At 51.6% G+C, this 22,449-nt stretch overlaps 1 protein-coding gene across 2 annotated transcripts in view; it reads right to left on the bottom strand.

Moving 5' to 3' along the window:
* PTPN5 (protein tyrosine phosphatase non-receptor type 5) overlaps nucleotides 1–22,169 on the bottom strand; it is a gene marked incomplete at its 3' end in the record, with an annotated part of 32,230 nt that extends 10,061 nt beyond the window's left edge. Inside the window, exons 1-6 of one of the 2 annotated variants that reach the window (XM_081240805.1) lie at nucleotides 22,103–22,169; nucleotides 3,818–4,032; nucleotides 3,169–3,276; nucleotides 2,847–2,924; nucleotides 2,101–2,342; nucleotides 558–747 (exon numbers count right to left, since the gene is read on the bottom strand). In XM_081240805.1, the coding sequence (XP_081096931.1) occupies nucleotides 558–747; nucleotides 2,101–2,342; nucleotides 2,847–2,924; nucleotides 3,169–3,276; nucleotides 3,818–4,032; nucleotides 22,103–22,127 (858 nt within the window). In that variant the 5' untranslated portion in view covers nucleotides 22,128–22,169. The remainder of the gene's footprint in view (nucleotides 1–557; nucleotides 748–2,100; nucleotides 2,343–2,846; nucleotides 2,925–3,168; nucleotides 3,277–3,817; nucleotides 4,033–22,102) is intronic. The other variant, XM_081240806.1, reaches the window with a different exon arrangement.
* Nucleotides 22,170–22,449: the final 280 nt, after the last annotated feature.

The following is a 22,449-nucleotide window of genomic DNA, read 5'->3' as shown; positions in this document are numbered from 1 at the left end:
AGGACCACCCTAAGCCTGAATCACAGAACTGGAGAGATTTCAAAGGAGGACGAACAATATTAGGTGATGTCGGGCAGGGGGAGGGTGGGGAAAACGGGAGAGTCAGAAGAGAAGGCTTTCAGGAATTCCCTGGCAGTCCAGTGGTTAGGAGTCAGTGCTTTCACTGCTGGGGCCCAGGTTCAATACCTGGTGCCTCGCGGCGTGGCCAAAGAAGAAAAAAAGAAGAGAAAGCTTTCTAAGGCTTTCTCAGGCTTTCAGAGAACAGTCCTGGATGATAAAGACTTGGGACCGCCACAAACACCAATCACCCCATGGGCGCTTTGCACACGTTCTGCATCTCTTGAATCCTTGCCACACCCCTGTTATTTTTACTCCCATTTTCCGGATGAGAAACTGAGGCCCAGAGAGAAAACAAGACAGTAGGAGAGGTGAGAATGAAATGATGCTCATCTATCAGATGCTGAGTTTGGGGTACCCCGCTCCAAAGCCTTGCTGGGGGGATCAACCTGAGCAGAACGGGCTGCCCCCTGCAGGGTAGCCGCCTCAAGGGGACTCACAAAGAATTCTGCCTGAAGCAGGAAAGGGTCCAGGGCCTTCTCGTGAAGCTCTTCAGCCTGGAGGACGCGGGAGGCGCTGAGCAGGTACTCGCAGGCCGACTCCTCGCGCGGGGACATGAGATAGCCGAACCCCTCCTCATTGCAGCCCGGGGTGCACATGTCCAGGGTCAGGGAGACGTTGGAGCCCCTCCTGGAAGGACCGGGCAAGGAGGGGTGAGTATCAGGGTCAGGGACGGCCATCAGCTGGGGGCCTTGGAGCAGGAGGATGAGGGAGGGAGAGATAGGGGTGGGAACCAGGTGGGCTCCAGAGAGGGGAGTGGGTGTGCCATCACCCCTGACACAGGGAGGGTGAGGCTCAGCCCCGAGGCTTAGGCTGCCTGTGGTGGAGCAGCTGAGTGTGGCCTCAGCCCGGTTCCCAAGGTTCAACGCAAGGCCCCTGAGCACTCTCCTCTGCCACTGCTGGAGGTAGTTCCCAGCCCTGTGGCCCTAGGAAGCTCACAGAGAGGGTGCCTGCCTGGAGCAGAGAAGCAGGGCTTGACCTTCTATATGCCAGCCCCGGACCGGCAGTCTGCAAGGACGCAGAACCCAGGAGAGGCCCGGGAAAGATGGGGTCCCAGGGGCAGCACAGAGGCAGCGAGGATGAGCAGACGGAACAAACCCTACTGTGTTCAGGGCCCAGAACAGGAAAGCCCTCGTTACACGGGAAGGGAATCTGAGTCCCACAGCGGGGACAAGAAGGGCCCAAGCACACAGCGAGGGGGTGGCAGAGCTGAAACAAAGAGCTAGGTTTTCCGAGTCCTCGAACAGTGCTCTTTCCATGACATCATGTGGGCCACTCAACCTTGGTGTGGACCCAGCCAGGCCCCCAAAAGAGAGTGCTGACACCGCCCAAGGTGTGCTCTGTGGAACACTATGAGACACTATAAAAGAGAGCTAGTGGGAACCTGTACAGCACCGGGAGCTCAGCTCGGTGCTCTGTGAGGCCCTAGATGGGTGGGATGGGGGTGGGGGTGGGAGGGAGGTCCAAGAGGGAGAGGATATAGGTAGACATATAGCTGATTCACTTCGTTGTACAGCAGAAACTAACACAACATTGTAAAGCAACTATACTCCAATAAAAACATTTTTAAAAAATTGAGTTCAAACCAAAAAAAAAAAAAAAAAAAAGTAGGGTTCTGTGGTCAGATGACTTTGAGGAATGCCACACACTCCCCTTAGTCAGTCTACAATGACTACAAGCATGTTAAAGGTCCCGACAAGTCCTTCAGTAAAGAAACCTATCCAAACCACAAGTGTATGTGTGAGCGTGCACGTATGTACACTTGTGTATGCCCATGTGTTTGTGTGTAGTAACAGCATCTCTTAGCATTCACCTTGGGGCATCCTGATCTATGTGAATCAGACCTGAAGAGGATGTGTCTCCCCTGGTGGGCTTATGAGCTCAGCTCTTCCCTGGGCACTGGGAGGCAGTCAGGCAACTGCCCTTCCGATCGGGAGCTGAGAGCTCCAGGGCCCACAGAGCCCACCTCTCCACTGCACCCACCTCTCCTGCAGACCCATGGACTTGACAGTCAGCGAGGCAGGGTCGGCCTCCAGCTTGATGTCCATCACGCAGTCAAACACAGGTGTCTCAGGGACAGGGTCCAGGTCCAGGAAGTCATCCTCGACCTTGTCCTCCATCCACTCAGAGTAGGTGAAAGAGGGCTGACGGCTCACCGACGGGCGCCTGTCCTCGGGGGGCAGCGGGCTGGGTGGCTCTGGGGGAGTCCTCAAGAGGTGCCACACCTAGTTGGGGGCATATGGCATCATGGACCGAGGACCATTCCGGCAGCCCCCCTGGGTGAGGGGGTGCCCATGGAGTTGAGGCCCCTGCCCCTCCATGTGTCTGGAGCAGCCCTACTCTCCTGGGAGCTGTCTGCATCGCACCACCCCTCACCTAGATGGGAGGCTCCACCGCCGTCATGTCCTCCCGGCCCCCTCCATCTCCAACCCTCAGGTTCTTGTGGATTGAAGCCTTCTTCGTGGGGTGGGGGTAGGGTTCCTACTCCAGTCTTCTTCCTGCCTCAGCCCCTTGCCTCAGCCCCTTTCCCCAGCCAAGAACGCTGCAAACCAAATTTGAGAAAGACGGCACCTCTCCCCCCAGGCTGGGCGCATTGGTGGAAGGAGACGGGTACCCCATCCTCAGCCCTACCCAGAAGGTCTAGTCTGTAGGTCAAATGGGAGAAGGTGGGGATCGGGCCTCAGGGTCACGGGAGGGGAGCACAGAGGCTGGTTCAGGAGGAGCCTTACCAAGGTGGTGACGAGGACCACGGACAGGGAGACCACCAGCAGATTAGGGACGTCCCAGGTCCCAACAGCCAGCCAGGCCTGGGAAACATCAGACAAACAGGTCAGGGTGATGGGGGTGGGGTGGGCAGAGTTCTCATGTTTCAACAGGGATAAAATCAAGGCTCTGAAAACTTTGGACCCGGTCTGGGTGGGGGACAGGGAGAAGCACTTCAGGGGCCAGTAAATATCTCCTGAACTCAAAAAAGCCCCAGGCAGGGGTTGGTGGGACTGGAGGCCCCCCAAGCATTCTCTCCTACCCTGGGGCTCTGTGGAGCTTACTCACCGAGGGTCCCAGCTGCTCCAGGAGTGTGAGCACGGAGGAGATGAGGTCTGTGGCATTTTGCGACCAGATGGGGCCGTAGCCGCTGAGCCAGAGCATCCCGCAGGCGAGCTGGGGCGGCCGGGGGGAGCACACTGAGTCCGGAGCCTGGGTTCCTTGTTCCCATATACCCCCATCTCCCCACTCTCAAGAGCCCCCCTTCAGCTTCAACCTGGCCCCCCAAGGTCTAGACTGTGCAGCTGGGGCAAGGGCCCGGGACTTCTCTCTGGAGAAAAGCTGACTCAAGGGAGCCAAGAGAAAGCCCTTCCAGAGGGGACCCTCCCACCCCATCAGGTACACACATAACAAGGAGAGTCTCCCAGAGATGCCTCCAGAGACAGGAAGTCCTCAGAAGGACCTCTGTGGGGCCAGGGGGTTGGGAGTGGGCCTGTGTTCCTGCTTCTGAGGTCAGGGCGTGAGGGGCTTATCCATCAAGGCTGTGGCTCAGAACTCCAGCCTTCTCCTCACACCAGCCCGAGGCCTGGAGTCACAAGGGACGCCACGGAGGCCCCTCATCCTTCTGTGTCTCCAGGCGGCCATCTCGGGGAGGAAGTGGAGGCCGTCCCTCAACCCACCCTCCCTCCAGGCCCCGCAAGGCCTGTGATGTCCTTACCAGGAACTGGGAGGCAGCCAGCAGGCACAGGCTGCTCCTGACAGCGAGGGAGGGGCTCCTGGCGCCTCGAGGTGGTGGCTTCTGAGCTGTCTCTGAGGGCGGTGAAGGAGGCGGGGGCAGTGGCATCTCTCTCTGCAAGGCCGTGGGCCCCTCAGCCTGGTCCAGCGCCTGCATCCCTACCGGCTGGGGGACACCTGCGGAAGGCGGACGCACGGCTGGTGATCCGGGCCCTGCCGACCCCGGTGGACCGCTCCTTCTGGGGCTGCCGTGGCTTCCTCTCAATCCGGGATCAGTCAGCCTGGCTCTGCTTCCAGCAGTCACCCTCGATTAGCAAAGCAATACTCACCTACCTTCGTCAGAAAGAGCTAAGTGTGGGTGGACAAATTATTTCTCTTTGATTTCTCCAGTAAGAGAGTTAAAATGGCAGGAGGTTTTTCAGGGAGTTAACATCGTGGTGTTTACACAGCTTCATTCTTTTCCCATTCCTTAAGGAAACGAAAAACCACCACCTCAAACTCAATTAAAAGAGAGAGGGAAAAAACGGTACGGCATGACCAGGCCGTGACCCTGAACAGCCCACCCATGCCTGCCCTCTGGGTTTTTGTCGCTCATGCTCTGCCCCCTGACTCGGTGTGTGTGCCTGGGGGGAAATGCTGGACACCTGACAAGGTCACAGCACGGTGCCCCTTCCCCACCTCAAGACCCCACACTGAGGGGGGATGGGGGTGGTCAGGATGGTGTGGAGGAAAATCTCGGTGCAGCAGAATTGATGTTAAACGTCTAAGATCCAGTTCTGGGTCTATCCCTGGTTGTGTGACCTTGGGAAAGTCACCCTCTCCTTTCTGGACCTCAATTTCCATACCTCGAAAATGGGGGTTGGGGGTCCTCCCTTGGTTTTCTTTTTTAAAGTTGTTGTTGTTGCTGTTTTTGATGTGGGCCATTTTAAAAATCTTTATTGAATTTTTTACAATATTGCTTCTGTTTTATGTTTTGTTTTTTTTGGCGCAAGGCATGTGGGATCTTGCTTCCCGACTAGGGTTCGAACCTGCGGCCCCTGCATTGGAAGGTGAAGTCTTAACCACTGGACCGCCAGGGAAGTCCCCTGGTTTTCTAACTGTGCTTTAAGGAGCCCTGGTGTTTTCTCAGGTGCACCAGCTATGACCAAGTGCTCTGGGTCCCTATGCTTGGGCCTCAGCCATGGAAGCTGTTCAATACCGTTCCATATACTGGGTTTCTTCTAAGATGATTTCAACACAAGGTTCCACTACTAAACAAGTCTGAACAGCACTGGCTTGGATCTGATACCCTGGTGGAGTGTGGGGATTCCAGCAGCACCACCGCAGTGAGCCCCAGAGGTTGGAGCTCCCCATCTAAACCCACACCGTCCAATCTACTGCCAAGAAGAGAGGCACCAGCAAGACGGATGTGTATGGCTTGATGGTGGGGATGGGATGGTCCACATATCACTGTGTATATGGGACAATGGGCTCCTTTTCTGGTTGGGAGACAAGGGAACACCCACAGCCAAGACCATGTGAGGCCAACATAGTTGTCTGCATGCTTGCTTGGTTACGTGACAAGTATTTGCTGAGCATCTCGCATGGCCTGGATCCTGGCGGTGATCCTGGGGATACCTGTATTTCTCTCCCAGGCTCCTCCTTCCCAGACCTGACCCTGTATAGCTCCCTACCTGCTGTGGTCCAGCCACACTCTTTGGCAGTTCCTCGGGTGAGCCCACACCCCATGTTTTGCATATCCTGTCCCCTCTGCCAGGAACATCCCAACATCCTGCTCCCCTCAACTGTCCCCAAAACACTTTGCCAAGTTAACTCCTATTCATCTTGTAGAATTCAATCAGCTGCCTCCTAAAGTAGGGGCTCCCCTACCACACACACCCAGCAACCCACATCTCTCCTTCTTATGACCAGCAGCAACAATACACCTGGCGAGCACACAGCCCTGCTTTGAGTGCTTTGTACATGTTAATCTATTCACTCTTCATGGTACCCTATGAAGTTGGCACTACTATTATCCTCATTTTACAGAAGAGAAAGCAGAGAGGCTAATAAGTGGTTGAGGTGGGTTTGAACTGAGGCACTTGGACAGTCTCTGAGCTACAGTACACTCACTCCAGTCTGTCAAAATTATTTGTTGAATATCATCTCCCCCAGTCTCTGTAAGTTCCATGAGGGCAGGAGCAGTATTGGTTTTGCTCATCCTGATTGTCCACAACATACAGCGCTAGTCCTGGCACGTAAGGCTACAATCAATATTTCCTAAATGAGTGAATGATGATGGGTAAGTGATAAACAAGGATAATAATACATTCTTTGAAAAGCTGCGATGAAGACGGTAGATCCTATAGATGAAACATCCAACTTGGCACCTGGCATCGAGTAGTTGCTCAAGAAACATCAGATTATAATAATAATGACAACACGTAACTCCTGCCTTCAAAAGGCTCAAGTCAGCTGGGTAAAACAGACCAGTGGATGAGTGTTTACAATACAGTGCATTACATGAAAAATCTAAGTGCTGGTGGAGACTAAGGGCCTCTACCTTTGCCCAGGGAGGCTATAGTTACTAACCACAAGAGCAGATATCTCAGATCCAGCTGCTGCTAAGAGATGGATCACGTAGGAAGCCAAGAGTTTCCACTATTGACAAGCAGAGGGTTGATTACCCAAGTGGCAAGTTCTCCACCCACACCTTCAGAAAAAGCAGTCGATGTGTGAAGGCAAATACAGACAGGTAGGAGGGGTACAGCTCAGGGGCCACCTGGCTTGGCTCGTAACACACACTGTGGACTTTGGGCAGTCCTTTCTCCCCGCTGGGTCTCAGTTTCCTCATCTGTAAGAAGAGGGAGAACACAGTGCTTCTTAGATGTTTCTCCCATCCTTAGAGCAGAGGGGACATGGGTCTTTGGGGAAAAACAGCAAGTCACATGATCCTGGACTTTGCTGCTTTGTTTTAAAATTCATGGGTGTTCCTTATTCTATTCTATGGCATATCTGTGCTTGTTTTGATCTTAAAATAATGTTTTTGTTTTCCTCCCAAAGCTTGGAATCAAATTTATAGTTCAGGAAAATGTTCTACATTTATCCTGTGGCTTTGGCCTCAGGGGTACATGCACCCCAGTCTGAGAAGCCTGGAACCTGCCTGCAATAAAACGTCATCATGCTGCCATTAGTAATGACTCTGTAGATATTTAATAATGGGGAAAGAAATCTCGATGGTGTGGAGTGAGAAAGGCTAGGTTACAAAACAGTCTTCTCTCCTTGGCCTTAGAAATTAAGAAAGTATATAAAAAGGTGGAGAATCCCTGATGAAAGATGAGAGGCTAACTCAAGTGGTGCTTGGAGAGCGTGCAGCACACGGGACACTGGGCACACAGGAAGTGTTTAATGAACATCATACACGGTAAATGGGAAGAACAGAAGACAGGTAGTAGTAACAATAGTTCTTTGGAGGAGGGTAAGAGTAGAGTGATTTTTTTCATTGTTTACATATTATTTTTATTTTTGGCTGTGTTGGGTCTTCATTGCTGTGCACAGGCTTTCTCTAGCTGCGGCGAGCGGGGCTACTCTTTGTTGCCATGCACGGGCTTCTCATTGCAGTGGCTTCTCTTGTTGAGGAGCACGGGCTTTAGGCGCGCGGGCTTCAGTAGTTGTGGTGTTCAGGCTCAGTAGTTGCGGCTCGCAGGCTCTAGAGCACAGGCTCTAGAGCGCAGATGCAGTAGTTGTGGCGCACGGGCTTAGTTGCTCCACGGCATGTGGGATCTTCCCGGACCAGGGATTGAACCTATGTCCCCTGCATTGGCAGGCAGATTCTTAATCACTGCACCACCAGAGAAGTCCCTGTTCATATATTCTAAATTTCCTCCACTAAGTAAATAGGCACATATGTATAGAGATAAATATATATGTATATACATATACATATATTTATTTGTAGTGAGGAAAAATATTTTTAAAAAGAGGGCACTGTTCTGAGTTCAGATATTATGAGGCCTGCTTAATATTCCCAGGTTCAGGACCCCGACTTTCACCTGTCACACCTAAATGGCATGTGGGGGGACTGGGAGAGATTGAGAGTGAGTGGAAGTCTCTGTGAGACCCACCCAGCCAGAGAGCAGCCACTCAGAAGACAGGCCCCCTGACATCACTTTTGCATATGAAAGATGGCAGGTTAACAGCCTGGCACCTTAAGGGGGCAGAATAAAAACCGCAGGCTGTACCTCTCAGAGACAAGGGTGGAAGCTGTTTTTTGTTTTTAAACCCACAGGGTACCTGGCAGCCCTGGAGGCTGGATGAATCCAACTGAGTGCCTGGTACATGCCTACCTTTCAGAGCAGGGTTTATTTAAAAGCTTTTCTGGGCAGAAATCTAACATTTCTTTACTCAGGAAGATACATCTTCTCACACACACTATATCCTGCATGTAATTCTGGAGGGGATCCACAGTCCTCAGGTTAAGAACCCCTGATCTCAGGGGTGGGGAGCAGAGGTCTGTGATCAGGTAGTAGAAGTGCGGAGGTAGAGAACTGGGCTGATTTTAGTCTCTGCTCATTCATGTGTGAGTCTGACACACATTTATTGAGCACCAATTATATATCAATACTTTGCCAAGCACCAGGCTAGGCTCTGTGAATACAGCAGTGAACAACACAGTGCCCGCCCTCATGGACCACAGAGGTCCCTCCCTATCTTGCTCCGGAATGAGAACGCCAGATCTCTTGGGTAGGCTCTATGCAGCTCCCACAGCGCTTATGCGCACGCAGTTCCTTTTGCTTCTCTGTGAGGTAGACATTGGCATCATCAGCCCCGTTTTGCCGGTGAGAGGCGGCTGCTTGTGTCAAGGACTGGCTTTTCAATAGTTCACAGCAAGGTAGCTGCTTTGCCATGCACGAAGCCCTGACTCAGAGGCAGCTTGCTGACAGTGACAGAACGCTGGGCTCCTCTTGGGCCTGCTTCCTGCACAGGGTGAAAGGGATTTTCCAGGCATGGAAATCGGGCTGAGCGAGGTTCGGTGGCTTGCCCAAGTACATGCGGACCCGAGATGCAAACCCGGGCCTTCCTGATGCCAAGCGAGCTTTCCGCTTTGCCAAACTGTTTCTCGGGAGAGGTCACTGCAGCAAAGGCAGGGAGATGATGAGAACCTGGGAGGGAGGGAGTCCCTGTGTCTGGGGATCCTTGAACCCTAACCAGCTGCATGGGGGTGGCGGTGCAGCTTTTGTGCCAAATGCCGGCTCCTCAAAGGCCATATCGTATAAAAGGAAGGAGCACTGGAAGGCGGGAGCTCTGCATCCTGGGCCAAAGCTCTAGGGGCCCTGGGTAAGGCACGTAGGCAGATGGCCTTGAGGGGTTACCCTGGGCATCTGGAAACGCCATGATCCCTCTCCCGTCACCTGGCACCCAAATCCCACCATTCAACTCTGCAGCCATGGTGCGCCCTGGGGCTGGCCCCGCCCGAGCCCGAGAACATGGCTGTTCCTGTTGGTGACTCATCCTTGGAGCTGCCAGCCGCGGAACTGGAGCCGAAGGCTGGCTCGGCCTGTTTCTGTTTACATGAGGAGGGAGCTCTTGTCCCATTCAGCTTTTCTTCTCTTCCCAAACGTGGCCAGGAGGGACCTCCCCACCATGCCCACATAGCCATGGGGGCGCTGACCAACAGAACATCACACTCAGCTCTGCCCGGGCTTCTAGAACCACTGATGGGCAGAACCAGACCAGCCTTGAGGGGCATCTGGTCTAGTCTGCTATTTTCTCAGATGGGGAAACTGAGGCCGAGACGGAAAGTGGCTTGCTGTAGGTCAACAGTCAGCCAAACGCAGAGCCAGGACCACTGAGGGCTAACACTTACTGAGCGCTCACCACATGCTGGTGCTGCTCTAAGTGCTTCACGTATATTAACCCATTTAATCCTCACAACAATGCTAGAAGGTACTGCTCTTACTCCCATTTTACAGATGAAGAAACTGAGGCACACGGGCATTAAGTTACTTGGCCAAGTCAGCCAACAATAGGCAGAAGCTAAGACTAGAACCCAGGCAGCCTGCGGCCAGAGCCCATACCGTTAACCAACCCACCAGATGAGACTAGCTCAGGTGATCCGCTCTCCACACCACAGCATCTTGAAGAAATCTCCAACACTCCTGACCCTCCATGTGTTCACAAGTACAGTGTCATCTCTGTGGGAGATGGTGCTGGGCTCTACAGCCCATCACTGTTTCTGAAACCCCACCCTTAGACACGGACACTTGCTTATAGGATTACTGCTCTTACCTCACTGTGGGGATGGAGGGAAGTGGAGGTGGCGGGGGGCCTGTCTGCAGACACCTGAGGGGGCTGTGCTAGGGAAGGGGGCACGTCAAGAGCTGAGAATGGGACCAGTGTGTGGATGCTCTCGGGAGGCAGATTTCCAAGTACCTCAGAGACACTATTGGTTTGGTTCCAGGCCGCTGCAATAAAGCAAATACCGCAATAAAGCAAGTCACACGAATTTTTCAGTTTCCCAGTCCATACAAAAGTTACGTCTGTACTGTACTGTAGTCTATTAAGTATGCAGTAGCGTTATGTCTAAAAGAACGACGTACACATCTGAATTTAAAAAAACACTATTGGAAAAATGGTGCCGACAGACTTGCTCAACACGGGGTTGCCACAAACCTTCAGTTTGTGAAAACCGCAGTATCTGTGAAGCGCGATCAAGCGAAGCGCAATAAAAGGAGGTACATCTGTAACAAGAACTACCTCTAGGACCTGGCCCTATCCAGTCAGCACTGCAGCTCTTGCTGTCCCTACAAGTGCCTTGTTTCTGGGGAGGAAGCTCCTTGGGGGGGGGGCTCCTAGCCAAAGCTCTGGAGTCACCCAGACTTAGCTTTGAAGCGCGACTATGCCATTTACCACCTGTGTGACCTTGGGGAAGTGACTCAATCTCTCCTCTGGACAACAGATCCACTAAGCCTTGCTGGCTGGGGTCTGAGGATGCCATAAGGTAAAAAACGCCCAGTGCTTAGCCTGGTGCCTGGCACATGGTGAACACTCAGTAAACAGCAGCGGAATTTAGAGAGGAGGGGGAAGAGGGGAGGGGAGCATGAGGGACAGGCAACAGGACCTCCCTTTCCTCTGCCAGGTGAGCCCCTCAGGAGGACAGTGGGTGCCCCGCCCCCACGTGGGCGGGGGCTTTGAGGCTGCCGACTGGCACCTGGGGTCGGTGGATGGAGTGGGCATGGGCTGGGGGTGGCGGAAGTGGGGCAGGTTTGCTCTGTCAGTTAATTAAATCTGAAATGCTAACAAGCTTTCAAAACAAAAGGCAACTCAAGTACTCTTTGGATGGGATATAATAAAATGGTTCTATCTGAAATTGCAAACAGCTTTGTTGCTGCAAACAAAGGCTCAGTTCTTTGTGCCTCTCTGGAGCGGAGGCCCAGAAGTACAAGGGTGAAAAGGGTCAATGAAACTCTGAGGGTGCAGCTACCCCCTCCCTCCAGCCCACGGTGAGAACTAAAATAACCAATGGAGAGGCCCTGGGCAGTGGGTACCAGAGGTCCCTAGTGCCTGAGACTTAAGCCCAAACATGTGGGGAGGGAGGGACAGAATTGGGAGAGCCTCTTGCTCCACCCTCCCATTTTACAGATGAGGAAACTGAGGTCCAGAGAGTAAGAGGCAGAATCAGGATTGGCACACATGTGTTTAACCCTCTGGTTCAGTTTTCACTCATTAAGCCAGCATGGGATGTTTCACAGGGGCTGCCTGTGGGTATCTGAAGGTCTGAGGCCTCCCTCCCTGACAGCAGAAGGCTGGGTCCTGGTTTGGGGTTCCTTGGTGGGTCCTGGTAAATGCTCTCAGAGGTCTAGGAAAGTCCAGGGGATAGGAGGTGAGCAAGAGCCAAACAAGACCCCCCAGGGACAGATGTGCTGGCAAATTCCAACCCTCCAGGGGCTGTTGTCCTCAGTAACTGGAGAGGCTCACAACATTGGCAGTGTCAAGAGGCCTGGATAGCAGTTCTAGCTCTGTGAGGAGTGGGCTGTGTGACCCTGGGCATCTCACTGCCTTTATGGGCCTCAGAGGCCTTCTGTAAATTCAAAGAGTGTGCCTAGGGGTCTTTAAGGGCCCTTCTAGTGCTAAAAATCCACAGTTGCCTTTTTAAAAAAAACAAATCTGAGCCCCTGCTTTAGTTTCGTTCAGTGGCTTCCCCTTGTTCTTAGAATAAAGACCAAAATCCCTGCCATGGCCATCAATAAAGGCCCAGCATGCTCTGTCCCCTGCGTGTCTCCCCAGCTACCACCCACACCATTTCCTCCTGGTTCTCTGTGTTCCAGATCCTCTGTTGGAACCAATCTGGGAAGTAGAAAACTCTGGAAATGCATGCTTCTGCTCCAAAAAATTCTTACCTAGTCCTAGGAAACACATAAGCTGTAAGCCGAAGCTCCCTCCTGTGCTATCTGCGGTGGGGTGGGAGGAGTGGGGCACCTACATTCCCATCACTTGGGGAAGCTGGTAGGCCGTGTCCAGGGACACACTGGGGAATACTCTGCAGCCCTTAGAAGCAAAGGATCAGAGGACATAAGGCACCATGGAAGGACCTCAGAAACATGGCTGAGCGAAAAGAATGAGACTGAACACAACACAATAGACACAAATTTTAAAAATATATATACACGACATATTGCCACTCATTCTGCTAGAGCACATAGAAACGCACAAAATACACCTTAAATACGTTAGAACACACAAACTGTGGGGAGAAGGGACCTGGCGGTGGGAGACAAAAGAGAAAAAATCAGTGAATGAAACCAGAGAGGGGCACTGCAGGGACCCGTGAAGAAAGCAGGGCCACAGAGGAGTATGACTGACAGCCCTGAACCTACCACCTGTCACTACCCCCTCCTCCCCCAGGTAAAAACAAAACCAGTTGAGTTGGAGGGGGGGACCAAGGTCCAATGGGGAAAGAATGAACGAGAGCAGAGGGCCCTTCATCCCGTCTGTGTCCTGGAACTGGGAGAATTACAGAGCGAGAACTTGTTCCTCCTGCCCTGGGAACGGACACCCACTGAAGGGCTCATGGACTTAGTGAAACAGAGCTGCCTGTCAAGGACCCGAGTCTCCCGTTCTCTGAACTGGTTCACCAACATGACATGACGTGAGTCATTTCGTTGGCTTTCTATGGGGTGGGGGAGGGATTCCGTGCCTTGGTGACTGTCTCCACCAATGCCCCCAAAGGATTAACCAGCCCCCATTAAGATCCCTGGGGTTGGGTCGGCCCCCGACTCTGTGCCTGCCAGGCTGACCAACCCAACCTGGAAGGAGGTGACTCACCCCAGGGGGCCCTCATGATCCCCAGCGACCACTCTTGCCTGGCGAGGATTAATAAATATTTTCCGGTGGCCAATCTTTTTTTTTTTTTTTTTTTGGCCACACTGCACAGCATGCAGTTCCCCGACCAGGGATCGAACCCACACCCCTGCAGTGGAAGTGCGAAGTCTTAACCACCAGATCGCCAGGGAAGTCCCAGGTGGCCAATCTTTTAAAAATGATTTTGGAAAATATGAGGGAAAGCCCCCCATAAAAGCATAAATGAACCCCAAGTCATCCATGATCCTACCACACTGAGAAAGGCACTGGTTTCCTTTAGATATATTTTCTGGTATTTTTTTCTCTCTCTGTGGGTGGATTTTTTTTCCCCACCATTCTGTATACAGTTGGCTCTCTGTATCTGCGGGTTCCACAGCTGTGGATATGGAGGGCCAACTGTACTATGCCATTTCATACAAGGGACTTGAGCATCGGTGGATTTTAGTATCCGTGGGGAATCCTGCAATTAATCTCCTGCAGATACGGAGGGACAACGGTACAGGCATATCCTGAGAATATGCCTTTTCGAATTTCAAGGATTCAACTCTTAAGCAGTATGGTAGACAGCCTCCAGGGTGCCCTAGTGTTCCCCTGTCCTGGTATTCACACCAACGGGCCAGACATGTAAGAAAAGCTTTCTTGGACCTTCTATTCCAGCCCAGCACCAGGTGAATACAGCTGAGTGAATGACCTCAGTTGAAGCCACAGGGAACAGAAGAACCCCCCAGCTGAGCCCCTCATGACCCTCTGAATCATAAACAAATAAAATGGTGGTTGTTTTAAGTCAGTAAGTTTTTTTTTTTTTTTTTTTTTTTTTTCTTTTTGCGGTATGTGGGCCTCTCACTGCTGTGGCCTCTCCCGTTGCGGAGCACAGGCTCTGGACGCGCAGGCCCAGCGGCCATGGCTCACGGGCCCAGCCGCTCCGCGGCATGTGGGATCCTCCCAGACCGGGGCACGAACCCGTATCCCCTGCATCGGCAGGCGGACTCTCAACCACTGCGCCACCAGGGAGGCCCAAAGACTGTCACTTTATTTTTATTTTAATTTTTTTTGGCGGTACACGGGCCTCTCACTGTTGTGGCCTCTCCCAATTGCGGAGCACAGGCTCCGGACGCGCAGGCTCAGCGGCCATGGCTCACGGGCCCAGCCACTCCGCGGCATGTGGGATCCTCCCGGACAGGGACACGAACCCACCTCCCCTGCATCGGCAGGCAGACTCTCAACCACTGCGCCACCAGGGAAGCCCCTAAGTCAGTAAGTTTTGAGACAGTTAGGCAGCAATAGATAAACAAAGCACATCCTGAGACTTGAAAAGAAGAAATGAGCTTAAATGGAAGGAAAGAGGTTGTTGTTTTTGTTTGTTTGTTTGTTTCTAAGGTATAAAGAAGTTCCTGTGAGTTGGGATCTTTAGTCCCTGGGCCACGTCAAGGAGAAAGGTGATATGCATCTGTCACTGCATATCTTAGTTATACAACGATGCCCATTTGTCTGAAAGGGCTTGAGCATCAACCTGGGTGGAGGCACGGGACTGAACCAGATGGCCTCTTTTTTCCAGTTGCAAAGACTCTCTTTGTAGTTTCATCATACATCCAGGCAACTCCCAGGAATGTCAGAACTGTTTCTATATAGGAAAATGGATGATTGGCCTCTCCAGCAAGTCTGGCTCCTCTTCCCACCTGACTTTGCAAGTAAACAGCACTCCTCTGTGTGTCTGTGGTGGCACGTGGTGGGGAGTCGTGAAAGATCCACAGACCCATATTATCCACTCCACGTCTGAAGGTCTGGCCTGGGACTTGATGCCTGGGAACATGCACAGGTTTTTTTGGTTGTTGTTTATACTCCACATCCTGGCAAAATCATCACCATCATTATTAGCTACCATTTATGGAGCACTGTGTAACAAGCATTTCACACACATCAGCTTATTTAAACCTCCCAAAATGTCTGTGAAGATCTTATTATCATCCTCATTTTGGAGTGAAGAATTTGGAGCTCAAAGTGGTCAGATTATTCACCTGAGATCAAGCTGTTGGTCAGCAGCAGAGCTGAGATTGAAACCCAGGTCTGACTGCCCCCCCCAGGACCCCAAGACCCAGCTAGATGGGCTCCTGCCTCCATATCTGTCCTGGTGTCTGAGGACAGTTAACCTCTACCATCGCTGATCAGTCAGTACCTGGGTTGGTACATTTCTTCTCAATACAGTGGTATCGTTACGGACTACTCTCTAAATTAGGGTTCTCAGCACATCTGGGTGGTGTTGTTTGCCTTTCTTTAATTTCTATCCTAAAGTCTCAAAGACAATTCATAGTACCATTGGCCATATAAACACCCCTAAATGCATTAAAAGTCCCGAATGAAAACAGAGCCATCAATTAAAGAACTAAAAGTCAGCAGCACCTAAGCTGCTGAGCGTTGATGGGCACAAGTGACATCTCAGCAATGATACTATTTCCAAGTCTGTCTTCTCTACGTTTGTCCATCTGGGCTCCTGCACCTGGTCCCAGACCATTTGAACCAGTACCAGGCACCAGATCAGGGGGCTCTGTGAGAACAAGCATTAGCAGGTGGGGGATAAGGCCCATTCTGAGGTTAACCTGTTCTTAAGATGCTTTGATAGCTGGTTCCTCAAGACATGAGCCAGGACCCTACTCATCCTTTAGGTCACAGTTTAAAGGCCACTTCTTCCAGGAAGCCTTCCCTGACTGCCCCCCTACCCGCCCAAGATAACGTAATATTATTGCTGCACACTTCCACGGTACCCTGTCCTCCTGAGAGCAGGGACCAGGTCTCTCTTGCTCTTCAATGTATCATCAGTACTGGGCACAAAGTGGACGTTCAATAAACGCTTGCTGAATCAATAACAGGGTCAGGTTGCCTTTTCAGTCAGCCCTTGTTGGCTTCTGGTGAAGACCTCATCCATGTCATGGTGGGATGGCTGTGAAAGCTATGGCCTGACTCTCCCTGATGACCAGGGGTAGTCACTGCATGATTAGGATAACAAAGGTTTCCTCAATACAGGCCTTCCCTTTACTTTATAAAAGACCACCCAGGATGGACAGTGGTCTCCTGCTGAGACCTAGACTTTGACCTCCTCAGAGGAGGGTCCATCTGATATCCATGACGGTACAGAGCCTAGGGCTGGGCTGGGGGTAGCCTTCAAAGAACCAGGACTTAAGGTGTGGAGAAGTCAGCTGTTCCTACCAAAGGGGCAATGACCTACTCAGGCCTTCAGTGGCTACTCACAGCCTTGCATAGACCCGGCTGATCATAACACACTTAAATCTCAGGGTGGCGGGGACTGCCATGGCTCCAACCAGCTGCCGGCTGTAGGAGGCCTTTGGGAGCAGCTTGTTCCCCAAAGCAGTGTGGTCCTTAGATCTGGCCCCTGGGCTCCCTCTCCTCTGGCCATGCCACTCCCCATGGAGCAAAAGGTCCACAGGGCCCAGGAGGCGTGCCCATGCCCTGCTTTCCAGGCCATGCTCTGGTTACGAGGACTCCAGAACTCTCTGCCCGAATGGCCTGAAGCCTTCATGAATGCACGTACACCCTTCTGAGCAGGGACATGGCCTTCCCTGGGGGTATCTTTAGGTCTGAGGGGTGGTCAAGTGTCAGCTAGCAGGGTGGAGTGTGACCCATACTTGCACGCACAGACTGACGTGCCCCCATGCATTCCGATGAGGGCCCTCCCAGTGCAGGACTGAGCAGGGGGTGGTGCCCACGAGGGGCCCCAACGGCAGTCTGACCTTGGTCCCCGCAAACATTAGGAGCAGGCCTGCTCATGAACCTGCCCGCTGGAGACGCTGTGAGCAACATGTGGTGACGTCATGCCATCACCAGCACCTACTGTTGCCTTATTCACCTCCTTCCCCTGCCCTGTATCCCTGAGGAAGCTGCTGGTCCCAGGCTACGCCTGCACTGGTGCTATTCGGGCAGGAGCAGAGGTCCCAGCATCAGCAGGGTTGCTTGCTTTCTCGCAAGTGTGAACACCTACACATAGAAGGGGAGAGAGTGTGAGTTTGAATGTTTAAATGTGTTTGGGTGACTGTGAGCAAGAAAATGAGGGAGGAAGTGAGCAAGTGAGGGGGAGTGCAAGAGAAAAGGAGGGTGAGCACGTGAAAAAGCGCGTGCGCACGCGAGACAGGAGAAACCTGTGTATGCCCGTGCACGGACCTGGAGATACACCGGTGCCCACCACAGTACCTAGGAACTGCGTGCAGTGAGGGGGGGCAGGAATGTGCCTGCTTATCTGCATGTGCAGGACAAGGGGGTGTCGTTGCAGGAAAGAATGAGACCTAAAGAGGAAACAGAGAACAAGCGTGTCCATCTCTAAAAAACATCTCTCGCGGAAAGGGGTGGATGACAGGGTGATGGAGTTAAGAGGTCCTGGGTGTGCAAGAGGAAGAAGACTCATAGGTTCGGGAACCGCACATGCCCAGGGGACTGCATGTGGGTATGTGCACGTGCATACGCGAGCACGAGGCTGTGACAAGTGACAGCAAACACGAGTGTGTGCGCCTGTGTGGAATGCCTCCGGGGGTGCGAGTGAGCGTGCCTGCCCCGGGGGCAGCTGTGGGCTGCCTGCAGGTGTCGGCGATGCCTGAGGATGCTTTCACCCAGAAATCTCAATCTGGGAGGACCGGATGACCTGCTTGGCGCTGGCTAGGGTCTGGGTGACCGCGGCCCCGGGAGTGTTGGCCACGCCGCCCCCCGCCTGGCAGCTCCTGTGGGAATGAGTGAGTCACCCAGGCATGGCTGGCCCTCACTCTGCCTTGCCTCTTAGTCTTGCCCAGCGGGGAAGACAGCTGGGAGGGGGAGAGATTACTCGAGGGCTGTATTTTTACATCATCATTATGCAACTGCTTGCAGTGTCCACGGGCTCATTTTAAAGGCCCAACGCCCCAAGTCTCTGGGCCTGTATGCCTCCATCTCCTTTTATGTCCAAGGTGCAGCTTAGGTTGGTGGTTTTGGCTGACGAACACTGTGGAAGTCTACTCCTTACCAGGTTCCAGGACCACCCTATTTACAATGCCAACCATCCCCCTGCCCCCGCCCCTGGCCACTCAGTCCCGGTCCTTTCCCACCCCTCCCTTTTTGGCTTTAATTTTCTCCACAGCACTTATCACCATCTGCTATACTATATATTTTACTTATTTATTGTCTATCTTTCCCTTAATAGCAAATGCCTATGTCACTTGCCACATTCCAGGCACTGTTCGGAGCTCCATTTAATCCTCCAACAACTGTACATGGTAGTGAATGTTATTCTTGCCACTTTGTAAATGGAAGGCAGAGAGGTTAAGTAGCTTGCCCAGGATCACCCCAGTGGTAAATGGTGGAGCTACGCCTGGGTCCAGAATGCCTGCTCTTAACTAGGGCACAATACTGTCCTGTAAGGGTGGGAAATTTTCTCAGGTTGCTTCATTGTTGAAACTCCAGTGCTTACAGAGTGCCCAACACATGGAAGTGGTCAGTGAATACTGAGTAAATGGATGAAGAAATGAGTGAATGAATGTTGCCATGGAGGATGGAATAGAGAGGTAGTTGCCTTCAAAGAGCTCATGGTCCCATGGAGGAAACAGACAAAAAGTTATTTCAATATCATATGAAGATGGCGTCATGGGTGCCTAGAAGGGCATATAACTTGCCTGGCCCCTGGCAGGCAGGCTTTCCAGAGGAAGGAAACAGGTAGGGACAGGCACAGTGACATCACCCAACTCCTCCAAACTCCTCCCTGGGGACAGACATATCTTAGTTCTTCCTGCCTCAATACACAGGGTGCCAGAAGATCAGGATGGCTCAATGGCAACAAAGAAGGCAGAATGGGGTAGTGGCCAGGAGCCTGGGCTCTGGAAGGAAACTGCCTGAAGGGACTCCTCACTCTACTAAACACGGGATAAACCTGGACAGACCCTCTAACCTCCCTGGACCTTGGTTCTTTCTTCTATGAGATGGTGATAGCAAATAATACCGACTTCCTAGGGTAGCAGAGAGGATTGCATGAGATATAGGTTGTGATATTATGATTTATCAGAAATATATAATTCGTCATTCAGATGACCAAAATACGTATCTCTCATATATATTTGGTCTTCAACCACAGTTCCTAACTCACAGCTCCCAAAGTCTTTGGAATTTCCTGAGCTACTAGAGCAGTGGGATCATATTTGGTCTCTTGTCTTTAGTTCCTGAAAATGCTTCAGGGAAGGTGACTTTTGGATCCCACCCAAGGGTGGGGGCTGGTTGCTAGGAGAACCAACCATGTGATGAGAGCACTGGAACTTTCCAGTCCCAGACCCGACCTCCAGGGAGAGGGGCTGGGGGTTGAATCATTCGCCATGGCCAATGATTTAATCCACGATGTTTATGTAATAAAGCCTCCAGAAACATCCCAAAGGACGGGACCTGGAGAGCTTCCGGGTGAGCACATGGAGAGGTGGGGAGAGTGGTGCTGGGAGAGGGTATGGGAGCTCCGTGCCCTTTCCCCATGCCTTGCCCTACGCATCTCTTCCATCTGGATGGTCATCTATATCCTTTAATATTCTTTTACAATAAACTGGTAATCTAGTAACTAAAATGTTTCTCTGAGTTTTGTGAGCCTTTCTGGCACATTAACTGAACCTGAGGAGAGGGTTGTGGGAACCTCTGATATATAGCCAGTCGGTCAGAACTACAGATAACAACCTGGGCTTGAAACTGGCATCTGAAGTAGAGGGCAGACTTGTGGATTGAGCCCTTTACCTGTGGAATCTGATGCTATCTCCTGGTAGACAGTGTCAGAAATGAGCTGAATTCTCAGATAACCTGCTGGTGATCCTGCACCTTTGCATACATGTGAAAGCATTTAGTACAGTGCCTGGCACAAGGTAGGCAATGTGCCAGGTCCAGTGGAGATGACCAATACTCCTCTTTGATTCTATTCTGGTTGTTGGCTTTTGGGGAGGAATGGGAGAGAAGGTTGGAATTAAACAAATCACACTTATCACTGTAGCCTCTGCGGTGGCTTCATCCCATTTTCCAGAAGCAGCTCAAAGCAGGGCAGGGACCTTGTCTGTTATACTCACCACTATATCCCTAGCACCTAGTACAGCACCTGACACATAGTACATGCTCAGTAAGTATTTGTTGAATGAATGCTTGTGTGATTACATTTATTTTCCTTGTGAGGATAAATGTTCATACTGTTGTTGTTTCCATTTGCAAATAAAGGACTGGAGGACCAGCAGGTTACGTGACTTGTCCGTAAACACACAGCCTGTGTGCAGAACAGCCAGACTCCAAGACCAGACCCCATGCTCTTTCCTCCACACCATGCTACTCTCTGGATTTCTATACACGGTGTCCTATTTTCTGTGGATTTTTTTCTAGCCACTGGGGCCATCCCTGGTTGTAGAATCATCTCTGAATCCTATGACTCATATCTGAAGCACAGAACTGGTTAATAGCTGAAAGGGACTTGTGCTGCCACCTTGACCTCCCACCCACTGTGGAAATTTCCTCTCCAATGTCTATCCAGACAATACTTGAATACCTCCAGTGATGGAACACTCATTTTCTCCTGCATTATCAAGTTCAATGACTGGACTATTTTTAGAGTCAGAAAGAAAGTTCTGCATCCCGTGGGCCAACAGGCCTCTTTTAAATTTCTATGTATTGGATTTATGCCCTCTTCATAAGACACACACAGAATGAATATGCCGTCCCCTTCACAAGACAGCCTTTCAGATGTTTGCAGACAGCTCTTACATCCCTTTGGAGAAGTCTAGTCCTCAAGCTAGCTGTTTTGGGTCCCACAACGACACTGGTGCAATGGCATCCATTCTAGCCCATCTCAACGGGCCGTCCGAAGTGTTTTGAGCAATGGCACCCCCTACTGGATAAGGTGAGAATTATACTGAAGGGCTCAATGCTCAGTGGGAGGCTGGAAGAACTTCTTCCGTAGCTGGGGCAACCGCTCATGGGGTGAAAAAACAACCACTTATTTTAAAGAGTCATGGCTTTAGAGTCACACCAAGTTGTTTTCCATGTCTGTCTTAAAGAGGGTCACTGAAGACTCGACACTCTAAGGTTCCTTGCCAATCATGAGGTTTCTGACAAGCTACAGGTTTGAGAGTTCAAAATTAGAATTCAGAATCGGTTATTTCTTAACAAAAAGGTTTGGAAAGGGAGATGTGAAAATGTGTGTAGTGTTACAGGATTATGGTGATTTTTCTTTTTCTCTTGTCTTTGTTTTCTAATATTTCTACAATGGATATTTGTTATAAGGAGGAAAAGAAAACAATAAAAACTTTTATCAAAGGAAAAAACACAAAAAAGTTTCCCCCACCTTCCTTCCTTCATTCCTTCCAAGGCTGTTAATCATGACTTGGGTATTTGGCCTACAACTGGACGTGCTGCTTCTCCACGGGCAGGAGTGCCTTGGTAATGTTTCTGTGGCGACAGCAATGGCCCGTGGTTCAAGTGTGGTCAACCAGACTCAAGCAGCACAATCTGACATTCACAGTCAGGCTTCTCCTCAGGGCTGTCAGGGATTTTCTCCACTTCGTCCACCCCACCCTTGGCTCATGGCACGGTCAGGCTGTTTCCTAATCTTACCTTTCGAAATCTGCCCAGCACACCACCGGCCAGTGGTCATGTCCTGATCAAGCCTGGACTCCCCGGCTCTTCACCCTTCTCTCCACCCTCCCTGCACACCCTCAGCTGCCTCTTCTTCCCTCCAGCTGAGTCTAGAGCAGCTCCAAATGGTAACAGGTCAGAAAGTCATCAGGGATTAGAAAAACAAATCCTCATTGAAAGGAAGACCTACAGACCAGCTGAGTCACTCCTCTAAAGCAAATTCACAGCCACCCAGGCTTTCCTCCAGCCCCAGTGCCATCCGGAGCTCTCTCCCTCCACTTGCAGCTCTGGGGGACCTGGTGCTGGGAAGACTCACCCGGCAGCCTCTCGCTGCAGCACATGTCCAGGGCCCCTCCCTCGGAGTCATCAGCAGTGTGGTTCTCTCTCTCTCTCACTCCTGCAGCAGAATGAAAAATGTGAGATGAGGCTGTCGAGCTGGGATCAAGACAAAAAACCCTGAGCAAAGAGAAAAAGCCTTCCTTTCTTGCACTGTGTCCCTTGGAATAACCCTGCCCCATTAGGGGGACCGGAGGAAAAGACCAACCTACAGAGGGGTCAAGCTGCAGAGGCAGAAGCAGAATTTTACAGGTGTCTTCCAGGTGGAATAACCACCAGCAACATCTCTAAAACCACCATCAGCACCATCATCTCTGCCACAGAAGG

Source organism: Mesoplodon bidens, assembly GCF_964165515.1.
Source record: "Mesoplodon bidens genome assembly, chromosome: 7".
Classification (NCBI taxonomy): Eukaryota; Metazoa; Chordata; class Mammalia; order Artiodactyla; family Ziphiidae; genus Mesoplodon; species Mesoplodon bidens.
Note: the sequence above shows the minus strand (reverse complement) of the source record. Positions and strands in the feature narration are given on the sequence as shown.